This window comes from Jaculus jaculus, chromosome 14, assembly GCF_020740685.1.
Source record: "Jaculus jaculus isolate mJacJac1 chromosome 14, mJacJac1.mat.Y.cur, whole genome shotgun sequence".
Lineage (NCBI taxonomy): Eukaryota > Metazoa > Chordata > Mammalia > Rodentia > Dipodidae > Jaculus > Jaculus jaculus.
The window spans coordinates 58,786,441-58,801,938 of NC_059115.1; the positions used below are offsets into that span (position 1 = coordinate 58,786,441).

Sequence of the window (15,498 nt, forward strand, 5' to 3'; positions counted from 1 at the left end):
CTGAAGAGATGGCTTAGTGGTTAACACACTTGCCTGCAAAGCCAAAGGGCCCAGGTTCAACACTCCAGGACCCACACAAGCCAGATACACAAGGTGGTACAGGTGTCTGGAGTCTGTTTGCAGTGGCCAGAGGCCCTGATGCGCCCATACTCTCTCTCTCTCTCCCTCTCCCTCTCTCTCTTTTTCAAATAAATAAAAATCAAATATTTGGGGCTGGAGCGATGGCTCAGCAGTTAAGCTTCTTGCCTGCAAGGCCTAACAACCTGGTCTTGATTCCCCAGTATCCATGTAAAGCCAGACACAGAGTGGCACATGTGTCTAGAGTTTGTTGGCAGCAGCTGAAGGCCCTGGTGCCCCCATTCTGTCTCTCTTTTTTTTTTTTTGGTTTTTCGAGGTAGGGTCTCACTTTAGCCGAGGCTGACCTGGAATTCACTATGGAGTCTCAGGGTGGCCTCGAACTCACGGTGATCCTCCCACCTCTGCCTCCCGGGTGCTGGGATTAAAGGCGTGCGCCACCACACCCAGCTCGTTCTGTCTCTATCACACTCTGCTTATAAATGAATGAATGAATGAATGAATGAATAAAAATACTGAGGAAAAAAACCCACAAATATTTAATGTCTGAAAGTTTAAACCATACACATATTTTACATGTCATGGACTGAGAGAATTATTTACTTACAACTCATCAGGTCGATAAGGAGGTGGACTTTCAAAAGGCCGCGTGGACATGGCAGCTGTCACAGGTCAGGTGATCTTTCAGATGAGCAATGCCTCACAGCTCCCCAGATAAGCGAACCTGAACAGGAGAAGTAGGGCAATGGGATTACTACTGGGCCAGAGTTGCTGATGCTGCTGTTTGCTAGCATCAGGATGAAACCCAGTCTTCAGTCTCCTAGGAAGTGTTCACTCCACAGTATTTCGCTTACAATGTCCTCTGCCGCTTTTACGTAAAGGACCATTAATTCCTCAAGCACAGGAAATCACTAATATTCCTCATAGCACCTAATATCATACTCTGCACAGCCATGGCAGAGAAGAATCTTTAAACTTGCAATTTCAAGTTATAGTAATAATAACCTCACAAATTATCAGTTCACAGGACAAGTGGAAAAAATATTTTATTTATTTACTTATTTGAGAGAGTGTGAGAGAGAATGGGTACACCAGGGCCTCTAGCAAACTAAGTCCAGATGCATGTGCCCCCTTATGCAGCTGGCTTACGTGGGTCCTAGGGCATTGAACCTGGGTCCTTTGGCTTTGTAGGCAAGTGCCTTAACCACTAAGCCATCTCTCCAGCCCCTAAAAATTTTTAAACTCATTTTATTTTATTTATTTGTGAGAGAAAGAGGCAGATGGGGGGGGGATGGGCATGTCAGGACTTTCACCTGCTGCAAACAAACTCCAGACACATGCGCCACCTTGTATAGCTGGCTTATGTGGCTCCTAGGGAATCAAACCTGGGTCCTTTGGCTTCACAGGCAAACACCTTAACTGCTAAGCCATCTCTCCAGCCCGTCGCTAAAAATTTTAAAAATAGTCACTTTGGGGCTGGAGATAGCTCAGCAGTCAGTGGTCACAGCCAGACCTAAAGAGGCTGAAATTTATTCCAGAAAATCCACTGTTGAGCATGCTGGGAAAGTACCTCATCCCTTCTCAGCACTTCATGGCCCTCAGGTGATCTGTGAAGCAGCAGTGAGTTCTTTCCAGGCAACCCCAGTGTTGATTAGTAGAGAAGGGAACTACAGAGCCACTAGGTGAACTCTATGTGAGCAGGAATTTTTTTTTTTTTTTTTTTTTTTTTTGCATTTTGTTCACTGATAAAAACACCTGGCACATGGTAGATGTGCAAATGTTTGTTCAACATTTACATGAACCAGACTGGACTCTGGCTCCAGCTTTTGCCTGCAAAACCTCCTGTGCTGAAGGTAACAAGAGTAGCACAGCATTAGCCTAAGGTTCACTCGAGAAAGATCTACAATGTACGCACACTGTCTCTTGTACAGGTTAGTCTGCACAATTGTACCTCACTGTTAGGAGCAGTTAATTCAAACTTTAAAAACTTTGTTCTGAAGCCGGGTGTGGTGGCGCACACCTTTAATTCCAGCACTTGAGAGGCAGAGGTAGGAGGATTGCTGTGAATTCAAGGCCACCCTGAGACTACATAGCTAATTCCAGGTCAGACTGGACTACAGTGAGGCCCTACCTCAAAAAAAAACAAAACAAACAAACAAAAAACTTTGGGGGTAGGGCTGGAGAGATGGCTTAGCGGTTAAGCGCTTGCCTGTGAAGCTTAAGGACCCTGGTTCGAGGCTCGATTCTCCAGGTCCCACATTAGCCAGATGCACAAGGGGGCGCATGCGTCTGGAGTTCATTTGCAGTGGCTGGAAGCCCTGGCGCGCCCAATCTCAATCTCACTCTCTCTATCTGCCTCTTTCTCTCTCTGTCACTCTCAAATAAATAAATAAAGATGAACAAAAAATAAAAAAAAAAAAACTTTGGGGGTGGAGAGATGGCTTAGAAGTTAAGGCACTTGCCTGAGAAGGCTAAGGACCCATGTTCTACTCTCCAGATCCCATGTTAGCCAGACAGACAAAGGTGAGGCAAGTGCAAGGTCGCATATACCCACTAAGTGACATGAGCACCTGGCATTTTATTGCAATGGCTGAGGCCCTGGCATGCCAATTCTCTCTCCTCTCTCTCTAAAATAAGTAAATAAATAAAAATTAAAAAATAAACTTTATTCTGGAAAATCATGGCAACCCTCTTCCATATCCCAGGCCCTCAGAATAAAATTGAGCTCCGAAGGGAAATCTTAGCAACACCATCACAAATAGCTAATTTTCCAAACACAAGAGGGGAGACAATATCTCTATATTCTTTCATTTTTCAAACCCACCTCACTGAAGTACAAAATCAAGAAATGTCAACAGAACGAATCTGGGCAGATGGCTCAGTGATTAAAGGTGCTTACTTGCAAACCTCCAAACAGAGGTTCAGTTCCCCAGTACCCATGCAGAGCCAGATGCACAAAGTGGCACAGGCATCACTTGCAGTGGCAAGAGGCCCTGGTGCACCTATTCTCTTTCCCTTTCTCCTTGCAAGTAAATAAATAAATAGCACCAAACCAGGTGTGGTGTACACGCCTTTAATCCCAGCACTCAGGAGGCAGAGGTAGGAGGATCGCTGTGAGTTCGAGGCCACTCTGAGGCTCCATAGTGAATTCCAGGTCAGCCTGGGCCAGAGTGAGACCCTACCTCCAAAAAACAAAAAACAAAAAAAACTCAGGCCAGGCATGGTGGTGCTCACGTTTAATCCCAGGACTTGGGAGGTAGAGGTAAAGACTGCCATGAGTTCAAGGCCAGCCTGGGTCTACTGAGTGAGTTCCAAGTCAGCCTGGGTTATAGTGAGACCCTATCTCAGGGGGGGGAAAAAAGCCACAGATCATTAGTACATAGCCCTTCAGCTACCACAAAAGTTAATTTCTTCACACTCTAATATTTAAGCCAAAATGGTATGGCGCTTTAAAAGGCAGAAGTCCAGATTAAGTGGCTTCCTAAATGTTTGAAAAAAAGAGCATTAAGAAAAGAAAAATGGGGGTTGGAAAGATGGCTTAGCAGTTAAACACTTGCCTGTGAAGCCTAAGGACCCCAGTTCGCGACTCGATTCCCCAGGACCCACGTAAGCCAGATGCACAAGGGGGCGCACGCACCTGGAGTTCGTTTGCAGTACCTGGAGGTTATTTCTGAGACTGCATGTCACATGGTGACAAACACTGACCTTATCCCTTCTACACCTACAACTCAGTCACTCAAGACTCTCTCTAAAGCCAGGCACAGTGGCTCATACCTGTGATCCCAGCACTCGGCAGGAGGACTGCCATGAGTTTGAGGACAGCCTGGGTGACAGAGTGTAAGAACCTGACTCAGGCTGGAGAAATGGCTTAGCGGTTAAGTGCTTGCCTGTGGAGCCTAAAGACCCCGGTTCGAGGCTCAATTACCCAGGACCCATGTAAGCCAGATGCCCAAGGGGGTGCACGCATCTGGAGTTTGTTTGCAGTGGCTGGAGGCCCTGGCACACCCATTCTCTCTCTTTCTGCCTCTTTCTCTCTGTTGCTCTTAAACAAATAAATAAAAATTAAAAAAAAAAAAGAACCTCTCTCAAAAAAACAAAAGGCTATCTCCAAAACTCCACGTTCAACAGCAATTATTGAAGACACTAAATTAATTCAGATTCGGTCCAAAGTTGTCAAATAAAATCCCTTCTCAAACTGTCATTTCCTGGATTTAGAGTTTAGTCTTATTATGTCTCCTCCAGCAGCAGAGATCTTAAATTGGGAAACAATTTTAGAAGGCTGATTTGAAAGGCTCGTGCCACACCTTAGTTTCTTTTCTGGAGGTTACCAGGCAGGGAGAACACAGAGAAAGAATCCTGGGAATCTGGAGTACATGTTTGTGGGGCTGGGCAGATCCCCAAAGGGGCAAAATAACAACAGCTAATTAGTAGACAAGAACAGGCCATTTATGTTCACTTGTAAGGAAAGCTCTAGTGGTGACCACAGACAAAGTGGACCCAACAAATTTACCCAGATTTGCAGCTGACCAAACGCTGGAAAGGATAACTACAACCCTATCTAGTAACCCTTGGGCTGGGACTCCATCTACCCTGAGCAAGATGTCTCTGAGCAAATGAGACCTTGTAGTTCCATCAGCATCAAATTTAGAAGCCTACCAACCCCAACAGGTTATTCATTCTCTCTGAGCTTCAGTGACCTACCTCCTCTGTCAAAGTTGGGCATAATCCTGACCTTGGCAAAATGAAAGAGAAAACAAGTAAATGTATTCACACACACCGAAGTGGTTACCCTGAAGGTAAGAAACTTAAGTGCTTAGGAACTCAGGTATTTTGGAGGCATGAATAAGTTACTTAAAACTCAGGGCTGGAGGCGCAGTTAGCTTCGTGGCAGAGCAAGCCAAAGGCCCAAGCACCGAACCCTAAAACGTAAAGGCGCCGGGTGTGGTGGCACACGCCTTTAATCCCAGCACTTGGGAGGCAGAGGTAGGAGGACTGTCCAGAGTTCGAGGCCAGCCTGAGAATACAGAGTGAATTCCAGGTCAGCTTGAGCTAGTATGAGACCCTACCTCAGAAAATAAAAAATAAAATGAAATGAAATAAATGGCAAACCTGCTACTGGTACACAGATGTTTTGCTCCTTGCTTTCTTCCCTAAGAACAGAGAGACAGAGACTGGTGGAGGAAAAACAGGGTAAGCAACTTATAAAAAAGCCACAGTACAGAATAAAGGTGACCTGGCTCAGTAGATGTTCATTTTTAAAAGTGTACTTTCAAAAACAAAACAAAACAAAACAAAACAAAACAAAACAAAAGTGCCAGGTATGGTGACACATGCCTTCAATCCCTGAACTCTGGAGGCAGAGGTAGGTGAGTCACTGTGAGTTTGAAGCTAGCCTGAGACTATAAAGTGAATTCCAGGTCAGCCTGGGATAGAGCAAGACCCTACCTCAAAAAAAAAAAAAAAAAAAAAAAAAAAAAAGGCAAACAAAATGTGCATTTAGAGCTGGGGAGATGACTCAGCAGTGAATGGGCAGGCACTTGCAAAGCATGTTGGCCTGGGGTTCAATTCCCCAGTACCTGAGTAAAGCTAGATGCAGAAAGTACATATGCATCTGGATTTTGTTTGCAGTAGCAGAAAGCCCATATTCATTCATTCTTTACCGCCCCTTCTGCTTATAAATAAAACTTTTTAAAAAGTGCATTTACTTGGTAAAAGTTTCTGTAAAAGCTATACCACCCTTAGGGAGCACTCAAAAATAGTGCTCACATCTAGGGATGGAGTAGTTATTAAAAAGAAACATGAAGGGGCTGGAGAGATGGCTCAGCGGTTAAGGCACTTGCCTTCGAAGCATAAGGACCCAGGTTTGATTCTCCAGGTCTCATGTAAACCAGATGCACAAAGTGGTGCACACACCTGGAGTTTGTTTGCAATGGCTAGAGGCCCTGGTGTGCCCATACTCTCTTTCTCTCTCTCTCTCAATCTCTCTCTACCATAAATAAAAATAATCCAAGCAGTGAGGAGGTTCCTAGAACAGCTTAAAAGAGATCTACCATAGGACCTAGCTATAGCACTCCTAGGCATATATCCTAAGGACGCATCTCATTACCTTAGAGATACTTGCTCAACCATGTTTACTGCTGCTCAATTCACAATAGCAGGGAAATGGAACCAGCCTACATGTCCCTTAACTGATGAGTGGACAATGAAGATATGGCACATTTATAAAATGGAGTTCTACTCAGTGGTAAAGAAAAATGAAGTTGTAAAATTTGCAGGAAAATGGATGGATCTGGAAAAGGATTATACTAAGTGAGGTAACCCAGGCCCAAAAAGCCAAGTGCCACATGTTCTCTCTCATATGTGGATCCTAGCTACAGATGATTGGGCTTCTGTGTGAGTAGAAAGAAAACTCAGTAGCAAAGGCCAGTAAACTAGAAAAGAGTTATAAAGGGAAGGGAAAAGAAGGGAGGGGTACTTAATAGGATGGTATTGTACATATGTAAGTAGAAGAATAGATTAATGGTGGTGAAAAGGCCCAAAGTGAGGTCAGGAAAAGAGACTGAGCAAAGGGGGAGGGGGAGGGCTAATCAAAATCTAAGAGGACATAAATAAATCATATGGAATCCTACTTTTTTGGACAATGGAATACTCAGGAGCCATAGATTGTTACTAGAAAATTCTCAGTGCTACGGATGGGATACCTTCCAGTGAGTTGTTGGCCAGGGAGGGCCCTCGTGCCCCCAAAACATTATAGGCCATTGCTGAGGCCCTTGATTTCCCACCAGGAATAGATGGTAAGACCCTATTGCTGAAGACTCCACATACTTGGGCTGCAAGGCCACTGAGAAAGTCTGCTGGAACTGAGCTGATAACCTCCTCCACGTAGACCAGCTGACAGAAAGCTGGAAGAAGTCGTTCTGCATGCAGTTCAATGGGAGGGAGAGAAAACACCAGTGAAGATAATCAACAGTGGATACTGCAAGCCTTATATTTGGCCAGCCAGGCCAAATGAGCCAATGGGTGCAATAGTGGCACGTCTGTCATGGTGGAAACCAACTGCCCTCTAATTGGACTGCAGGCCCACTCCATGGGAGGGAATACATCCCTGATACTGAAAACCTGCAACAGGGGTGTAGTCATGAGCCCTAGAAGTGTAACACCGGCTGCTGTCTGGCTAAATGTATACACTATGCTTATCAAACTGCCCAGTAAGCACTTCTTTTAATGTTCATACCCATATATTAATGCTACTCTTACTTTTGGTAGAAAATGTTCTCTTTTCAGATGTCAATGGCCTTAGGATGACTCAGAAAGGATCATGGTGCTAGAAAGAAGTGACAGGAGTGCTCAGTACTACAATATCTCTATTATACCTTCCAAGGCTCAGGGTCTATTGTGGAAGAGGTGGCAGAAAGAATGTAAGAGCCAAAGGAAGGGTAGGACTCCTTACAATGTGCTACCCCCAGACACAAAATGGCCTGGATATCCATGACCTCACAGTGCCTGACACTACCTACACAAGACCATCATAATAGGAGGAAAAGATCATAATACCAAAATAAAAGAGAGACTGATTGAGATGGGGAGGAGGTATGATGGAGAATGGATTTTCAAAGGGGAAAGTCGGGGGAGGGAGGATATTACCATGGGATATTTTTTATAATCATGGAAGTTGTTAATAAAAAAAATTTGAAAAGAGAAATAATAATCCCAGCACTCAGGAGGCAGAGATAAGAGGTTCAACATGAGTTCAAGTCCACTCTAAGACTACATAGTGAATTCTAGGTCAGCCTGGGCTAGAGAAAGACCCTACCTCAGAAAACCAAAAAAATAATAAATATTTAAAAATAAAAAGAACCAGGCATGGTGGTGCACGCTTTTAATGCCAGCACCCAGGAGGCAGAGGTAAAAGGATCGGCATGAGTTTGAGGTCACGCTGAGACTACGTAGTGAATTCTAGGTCAGCCTGAGCTAGAGTGGGACCCTACCTTGGAAAAACCAAAGAAAATAAAAAGAAACCAGAGTCTGGTGCCATGACACACACCTTTAATCCCAGCACTTGAGAGGCAGAGTTAGGAGAATCACCATGAGTTTGAGGCCAGCCATAGACTACATAGTGAATTCCAGTTCAGCTTGGGCTACAGGGAGACCCTACCTCCAAAGAGAGAGATAGAGAGACAGAGAGAGACAGAGACAGAGAGATTAGGGTTGTAGCTCAATGGTGGATTATGTGCTAAGCACATATAAGGTGCCTGAAGACCCAAGTTCAATCCCTAACACTGCAAAAGCAAACGAACAGAATCTAAAATCTGCACTTCAGGTCCCATACTAGGTACCTCGCCAGGAGGGTGACTAAGACTGTTAAAGAAAGATCTTAAACAGAAAACCAACAACAATCGTATCTTAAGACAAATAACTGGGAAAACAGAATTCTTGGACTGGAAAATTGATGCCTTTTAAGGGTCCTTTAAGATTATCCCAACGCCTTAAGAAATACTTTTAAAGCTATATTTTTAGTCCTAGCAATGATTTAAACACACACACACACACACACACACACACACACACACACAAACCAAAGGGTGAGATTTCATCTCGATGTTAGGAAGTTCTCCTTTGGCTTCGACTCCACCCTGCCAAGAATAACAGATAACCATTCTGAGCTCATGCTGCTTATGTCGAGTGCAAGTTGTTAGGCATTGTTTTTGTTGCTGGAGACTGGCATGGGGGACTTCAAGGTCGGTGGCCATGCTTCACAGCCCTCTAAAGGAGACCAGGGCACAGCACACCAACACTAGGTATGTGCTGAGGGGGAAACACAAAAAGGAGAGGTGAAAAAGCCACTTGGGTTTGGCATAAGCAGTCCTCAGATCACTTTCATCAGAGTGACAAGGACAGAAGCTATGTTAGACACAGCGCTAAGGCCGGAATGTCCTTACAGGACGTTAAACTGAAAACCAGCATCTCCAGCTAATATTAACATATAAAAATTGTTCGTGCTTTGAAAAGTCCTCTTTAAAAAAAAGTTAGGGGCTGGAGAGATGGCTTAGCAGTTAAGGCGCTTCCCTCCAAAAGCCTAAGGACCCAGGTTCGAATTCACCAGGTCCCACATAAGCCATATTCACATGGTAGTGCATGCATCTGGAGTTCATTTGCAGTGGCTAGAGGCCCTGGAGTGCCCATTCATTCTCATTCTCTCTCTCCCTCCCTCCCTCCCTCCCTTCTTCCCTCCTTTTCCCTCTCTGTCTCCAATAAATAAATAAATAAAAATAAACCAGAAAAAAAAAATTTTAAGTTAAGTTAAAATTTAAAAAAGACTTAAAGAGCTTTGCTTTGAAAACTTGTTTCTTAAAATAAACAGTAAGTGGATCTTGGGATATAGTTCAATTGGCAGAGTATTGCTTAGCATGCTTTAAGAGGCTCTGGGTTTTATTCCTAACACTCCACAAAAACAAAAAACAAAACAAAACAAAAAGGCTGGAGGGATGGGTTAGTGGTTAAGACATTTGCCTACAAAGCCAAAGGACCCAGGTTCAATTCCCTAGGACCTATGCTAGCCAGAGACACACAGGAGCGCACACATCTGGAGTTTGTTTGCAGTGGCTGGAGGCCCTGGCATGCCTATTCTCTCTCTCTCTCCCCCTCTTTCTCTGTCAAATAAACACATAAATAAAGATTAACCCAGGCATGGCAGTGCACGCCTTTAATCACAGCACTCAGGGAGGCAGAGGTAGGAGGATTGCTGTGAGTTCGAGGCCACCTGGAGACTACATAGGGAATTCCAGGTCAGCCCAGGCTGGATCGAAACTCCACCTTGAAAAACCAAAATTAAATAAATTAATTAATTTATTAAATTTTTTAAAAGGGGGGGATGCTGGGTGTGGTGCAGTATGCCTTCAATCCTAGCACTCAGGAGGTGGAGGTAGGAGGATCAGAAGTTTAGGGTCATCCTCAGCTACCAAAACCCTATCTTAAAAAAAAAAAAAAAATTTGAGCGGGCTGGAGGGATGACTTAGTGGTTAAGGTGTTTGCCTGCAAAGCCAAAGGACCCAGGTTCGATTCCCAAGGACCCACGTTAGCCAGATGCACAAGGTGGCGCATGTGTCTGGAGTTCGTTTGCAGTGGCTGGAGGCCCTGGTGTGCCCATTCTCTCTCTTTCTCTGCCTCTTTCTCTGCCTCTTTCTCTCTGTCAAATAAATAAATAAAAATAAATAATTTCTTAAATACAAAAAAAAAAAAACACTGAAAAATTCAAGAGGAATTTGTTCCTTTTAGATCAAATGTAGCAAGCCAATCTTCCTTTAAAAAGTTTAAGTTGTGGGCTGGGGAGCTGGCTCAGTTGGTGAAACTGCTTGTCAGGCAATGAGGACCAGAGTTCAGATCCCCAGAAAGCCCTGGAGAGGTAGAGACAGGTGGATCCCCGGGGCAAGCTAACTCTGGGTTCAGTGAGAGACCTGGTTTCAATAAATAAAGTGGAGGACAACTGAGGAAGACATCCTACGTCTGGCTCTGGCCTCCACATGCACACATGTGTACACATGCACAGCATACACACTCAAAAAAAAATAGTTCAGTGTGTGTCTGATGAAAGCATTCTATCTAGCTGGGCAAGGTGGTACATGCTAAGAAAGAAAGAAAACATTCTATCTATGAGCCTGGGAAAATGGCTCAGCAGTTAAAGGCACTTGCTTAAAAAACCTGTTGGCTGGGGTTCAATTCCCCAGCCACCCACATAAAGCCAGACAGGTGCGCACACATGTGCGAATAAATACGTTTTACCGTTTTTATTTATTTGCTTTTTTTGAGTTAGGGTCTCACCCTAGCTCAAGCTAACCTGGAATTGACTATGGTAGTCTCAGGGTGGTCTTGAAGTAATGGCAATCCTCCTACCTCTACCTCCCAAGTGCTGGGATTAAAGGCATGCACCACCATGCCTGGGGCAATACATTTTAAAAATAGTTTTTGTTTAAAAAAAAAAAATCTAGGCCTGGAGAGATGGCTTAGTGGTTAAGGCTTTTGCCTGCAAAGCCTAAGGACCCATGTTTGACCCTCCCAGTCCCATATAAGCCAGATGCACAAAAGGCGATGCAAGTGTGCAAGGCTGCACATGCGCACAAGGTGGCACATGCGCCTGGAGTTCGATTATAGTAGCTGAGGCCCTGGTGTAGCAATTTTCTCTCCCTCTCTCTCATACACACACACACACACACACACACACACACACACGTAAATAAATACATTTAAAAAAAAAGCCGGGTGTAGCAGTGCACACTTTTAATCCTAGTACCCAGGAGCCCAAAGTAGGAGGATCACCTTGAGGTCAGCCTGGGCTAGAGTGAGACCCTACCTAAAAATAAATAAATAAATTAATAAAAATAAAAAATAGGGCTGAGATGGCTTAGTGGTTAAGTGCTTGCCTGTGAAGCCTAAGGACCTCGGTTCGAAGCTCGATTCCCCAGGACCCACGTTAGCCATTCTCTCTCCCCCTTCTCTCTCTCTCTCTCTCTCCCTCCCTCTTTCTCTGTCTGTTGCTCTCAAATAAATAAATAAAAATAAACCAAAAATAAATAAGTAAATAAATAAAAATAAAAAATAAGCCAGGCATGGTGGCACACGCCTTTAAACCTAGCACTCAGGAGGCAGAGGTAGGAGGATCACCATGAGTTCTGAGTTCCAGGTCTGCCTGGTTCAGAGTGAGACCCTGCCTCAAAAACCCAAAAACAATAATAATAATAACAATAATAATAAATTACTTAACTAACTAAAAAGGAATCACTCTAAGCAGCATATTTTTCTCCCCTGCTGTGAACTGTACCCATGGCAACCTTGTGTATACTCAGATGAGAAGCCCTCATCTTGTCAGACCCCCAAATTCAAGTCTCATTTCAAGTGTAATCTCAGACATGCTCCCCAAGTTGCTCCGTACCAAGTCTGCAATGTTGTACATGTAAATTCCTCCCCGTCTGTAACTCCCCACCAAGCACACCACCACCTTCTCTACCTCCCGTGGAATGCAAACTTCACAAGCACTATCTGTCTTGACCGTCATTTTCCCTGGTCCTTTTTGCTAGTCCTTAGCGAAAAGGTGTGGACAATCAATATATGGTTAATAGGGTTGGAGAGATAACTCAGGTTAAAGATGCTTGCTCTACAAAACCTGACTGCCTGCGGTTTGACTCCCCAGTAAAGCCAGATGCACAAAGTGGTGAATGTGCCTGGACTTAGTTTGCAGTGGCAGAAGGCCCTAATATGCCCGTTTTCTCTCTCTCTCTCTCTGCAAATAAATATTTTTGTTAATATATATTCATATATATATTAGTAAACAATATATTAATAATAAATAATATATATTCATATATTATTATATTATATATATGAATATTCATATATGAATATATATATGAATAAACAAGCCAGGCTTGGTAGTGCATGCCTTTAATCCCAGCACTCGGGAGGTAGATATAAGAAGATCGCCAAGTTCTAGACCACCCTGAGACTACACAGTTAATTCCAGGTCAGCCTGAGCCAGAGTAAGACCCTACCTCAAAACACCAAAAAATATATATATATATATTAATTTAAAAAATATGTATATAGAGACACTAATGCATAAACTAGTGGGGTTGGGCTTTCAGTCCAAAAGTGAATGCCTCTTAACACACATGTAACAGTAAGTACATTTCTTCAAGTCATTCAGCTATGGTGGTAGGTGCTTTCCTTCTGAAAAAGGGAAGTGGGAGAAAGGATGCAACAGTATGGGATTCACCAGGAAGCCTGCTAAAAAAGGCAGAATCCCAGGCCCCAATCCAAACTACGAATCAGAACTGTACTTCAGCAAGACTCGTAGGTGCTTGCGTGATGGAACGGGGGCACAGCTCTGGGCTGGCAACGCTGTGCATGGCAGAGCAGGGCCTGGGTTCAATCCGCAGCGCGCTGCCACACCCCCCTCACCCCGACACACGTCACCCATCCATTTCAAAGAGGGATAAACATGCACATGCAGGAAACGCTATCGATGGATTGGTTTGAAAGTTGACTCCGATGGTTAAGCAATTAGTCTGTACAGTTTAGTCTTTATGGCTAGGTTGAGTTCTCTGTATCTTGCTTAATAATGTAAACTGCAGTTCGTTTTTCTTCTTTCTTTTGCGTGCTGGGGACTCAAACCCTAGCGATCCACTAAGCCACACCTCCAGGCTCTTAAAATGGGAGTTCCCTTAATATCTGCACAAGATCTCCCCAACAAGGAGGCCCAGCCCCGGGCTTCCCTAACAGCCAGGAAGCTGCCAGGAGATAGAGAACCAGTTTCACATTATCTCGTTAGCTTCCCCATCGCGTAACAAAGGAAAGGCCCAGTGAGTAAATGCCAAGCTTAAAAGAAACGCGTCGCTCTCCCGAAGAAATACTTGTATTTAAAATGCCTATAAGAACAGGGCGTGGTGGCGCACGCCTTTAATCCCAGCACTCAGAAGGCAGAGGTAGAAAAATCGCCATGAGTTCGAGGCCAGCCTGAGACTACATAGTGAATTCCAGGTCAGCCTGGGCTAGAACGAGAACATACCTCAAAAACATAATAAATGAATAACTAACTAACTAACTAACTAAATAAATAAATAAATAAGGCAACTGTTTATATGTACGCACGGTGCAAAGAAACTGCTCCGCATGGGGATGCATAAGCCACCTCCGTCTAGAGAGAACTAGTTTTCAATCACAGCAAAAACCACGAGATGTGCCTTATTACTGGGGAGCGTTTCTCTGTTCCGGCGATCCCAATAATACACCTGAAGCGCTCCAGGGCCACACGCACTCACGCCTGCCGGGAGAGCAGCCGGCTCCCCGCCGCCGCAGGTGGTTCCCCCGGTGGCACTGTGCCCCGGGCGCGAGCCGCGGATGCCGGGGAGGCTCCCGCTCGGCCCGGGGCCCCGCCGACCTCAGGGGCTCGGGGTGTGCGCCCCCACGGGAGGCTGGGCGCCCCGGGCGGGCTGTGTCCGGAGGCAGGCCCTGGGATGGTCACCGAGGAGGACTCCCCAGCCAGGGGCAGCTTCTCCTCGAAGTCCAGCCTCACTCGAAATTTACTCCCAGGTCTCCCGCGGCTCAATCGACGTGGAGGGGCGCACACGACACCCACGAGGGGGTGAGGGGTGGTCCACTCCGCCCTCCCCTTCTCCCGGGAGATGCGAAGGGACTGCAACCACGCGGGGACGGGGACGAGGGGTTCGATCCCGCCTGGACCAAGGACCCGAGGGATTCCCGGACCTGCGGTGCCCATGGCGGGGCGCAGGGCTCTCCCTCTCCTTTCTCTCTCTTTTTTCTTTCTTTCTCTCTCTCTCCCTCCCTCTCTCCCTTTCCGCAAGCTCCGGCCTCCCATGCAACAAAAGTTTCCCTCGGCGCGGGGGGCACCGGGCAACTCCAAGCACGACGCCTCCAGATCAGCCGAGCCCGGGGAAGGAATCCCCGCAAGAGTTTTCTCCACGCGCGGCCCTTCGGGGACCCGCGCACCCCGGTCCACACTCACGAAACCCGTCGTCCCCCCCCACACACACCCCGAAACCAGCGCGGCAGATCCAACCCCGCGCGTCCCCGACGCCGCTCCCCCTCCAGCTGCCCACGGCCGCCGGCCGCCGGGCCGAGGTCAGGGGAAGGGGCGGAAGAACCCACCCGAGACCGCGGACCCCGCCGGGAGCGCTCACCTGGCGCGCACCTGACGCCGCGCGAGCCGCCCGCAGCAGCCCGGACCCGGCCGAGGACTGGGCTCCCCGCCCCCCGCCCCGCCTCGGGGCATGCGCACCTGCGCCGGGCTGCGCGCCAGGCCCACCTGCTGCGCCCCTGGCCGGCGTCCGTGCGCCCCCGGCTCGGCTCTTCCTTTCCCCCTCCCGCGCTCCAGCCCGGGTCTCCCGTGCCGCCGCTGGCCCCCGCCCCGGGGAAGAGGTGGAGAGCCCGAGGTGGACCTGGTGTGTGGGCGTGGGGTGGGCCGCCGCCTCCCGCCGTGACCCATTCACCTGAAACTCGCCGGGGAGGTGGCGGGGAGGAGGGAGGAGGCCGGGAGCGGCGCCCAGTTAAAGGAACCGCGCGCCGTTTTGGCACGGGATGCTCGGGGCGCGCCGGGGAAGAGGCTCGGGATCCCGGGGCAGGGGCCGCACCCCGCCGCTCCGCGTGCATCGGGCGGAACCCCGAGTGCGCGTCGGAGAGAGGCCTGAGAGAGTGATGTCCCCACCGAGCTGTCGGGGCTGGGGGTGCTCGGCACGGCGATGAGCGAGGCATGTCCCTTTGCAAGACTGCATCCCGCCCCCCGGAATTCGATTAAACGTTTGCTGGGAGAATGCTAATGCAGAAGGGTTGCTCCGACGGAAGACCCGGGATGTTTTCAAGTCATGCGCTCATGTAACAAGAGTGTGAGTTCAGGAAAGGCCTTGCACCCAGCCT

General features: G+C 47.0%; 1 protein-coding gene across 3 annotated transcripts in view; it reads right to left on the bottom strand.

The window, feature by feature from the left end:
* Window positions 1-14,923, bottom strand: part of Ocln (occludin) — a 59,318-nt gene extending 44,395 nt beyond the window's left edge. The window contains exons 1-2 of one of the 3 annotated variants that reach the window (XM_045134052.1): window positions 14,891-14,923; window positions 683-799 (exon numbers count right to left, since the gene is read on the bottom strand). In XM_045134052.1, coding sequence (XP_044989987.1) covers window positions 683-732 — 50 coding nt within the window. In that variant the 5' untranslated portion in view covers window positions 733-799; window positions 14,891-14,923. Of the gene's footprint in view, window positions 1-682; window positions 800-14,765; window positions 14,835-14,863 lie in introns of those variants that run through there. The other 2 variants (XM_045134051.1, XM_004651402.2) reach the window with 2 other exon arrangements.
* Window positions 14,924-15,498: the final 575 nt, after the last annotated feature.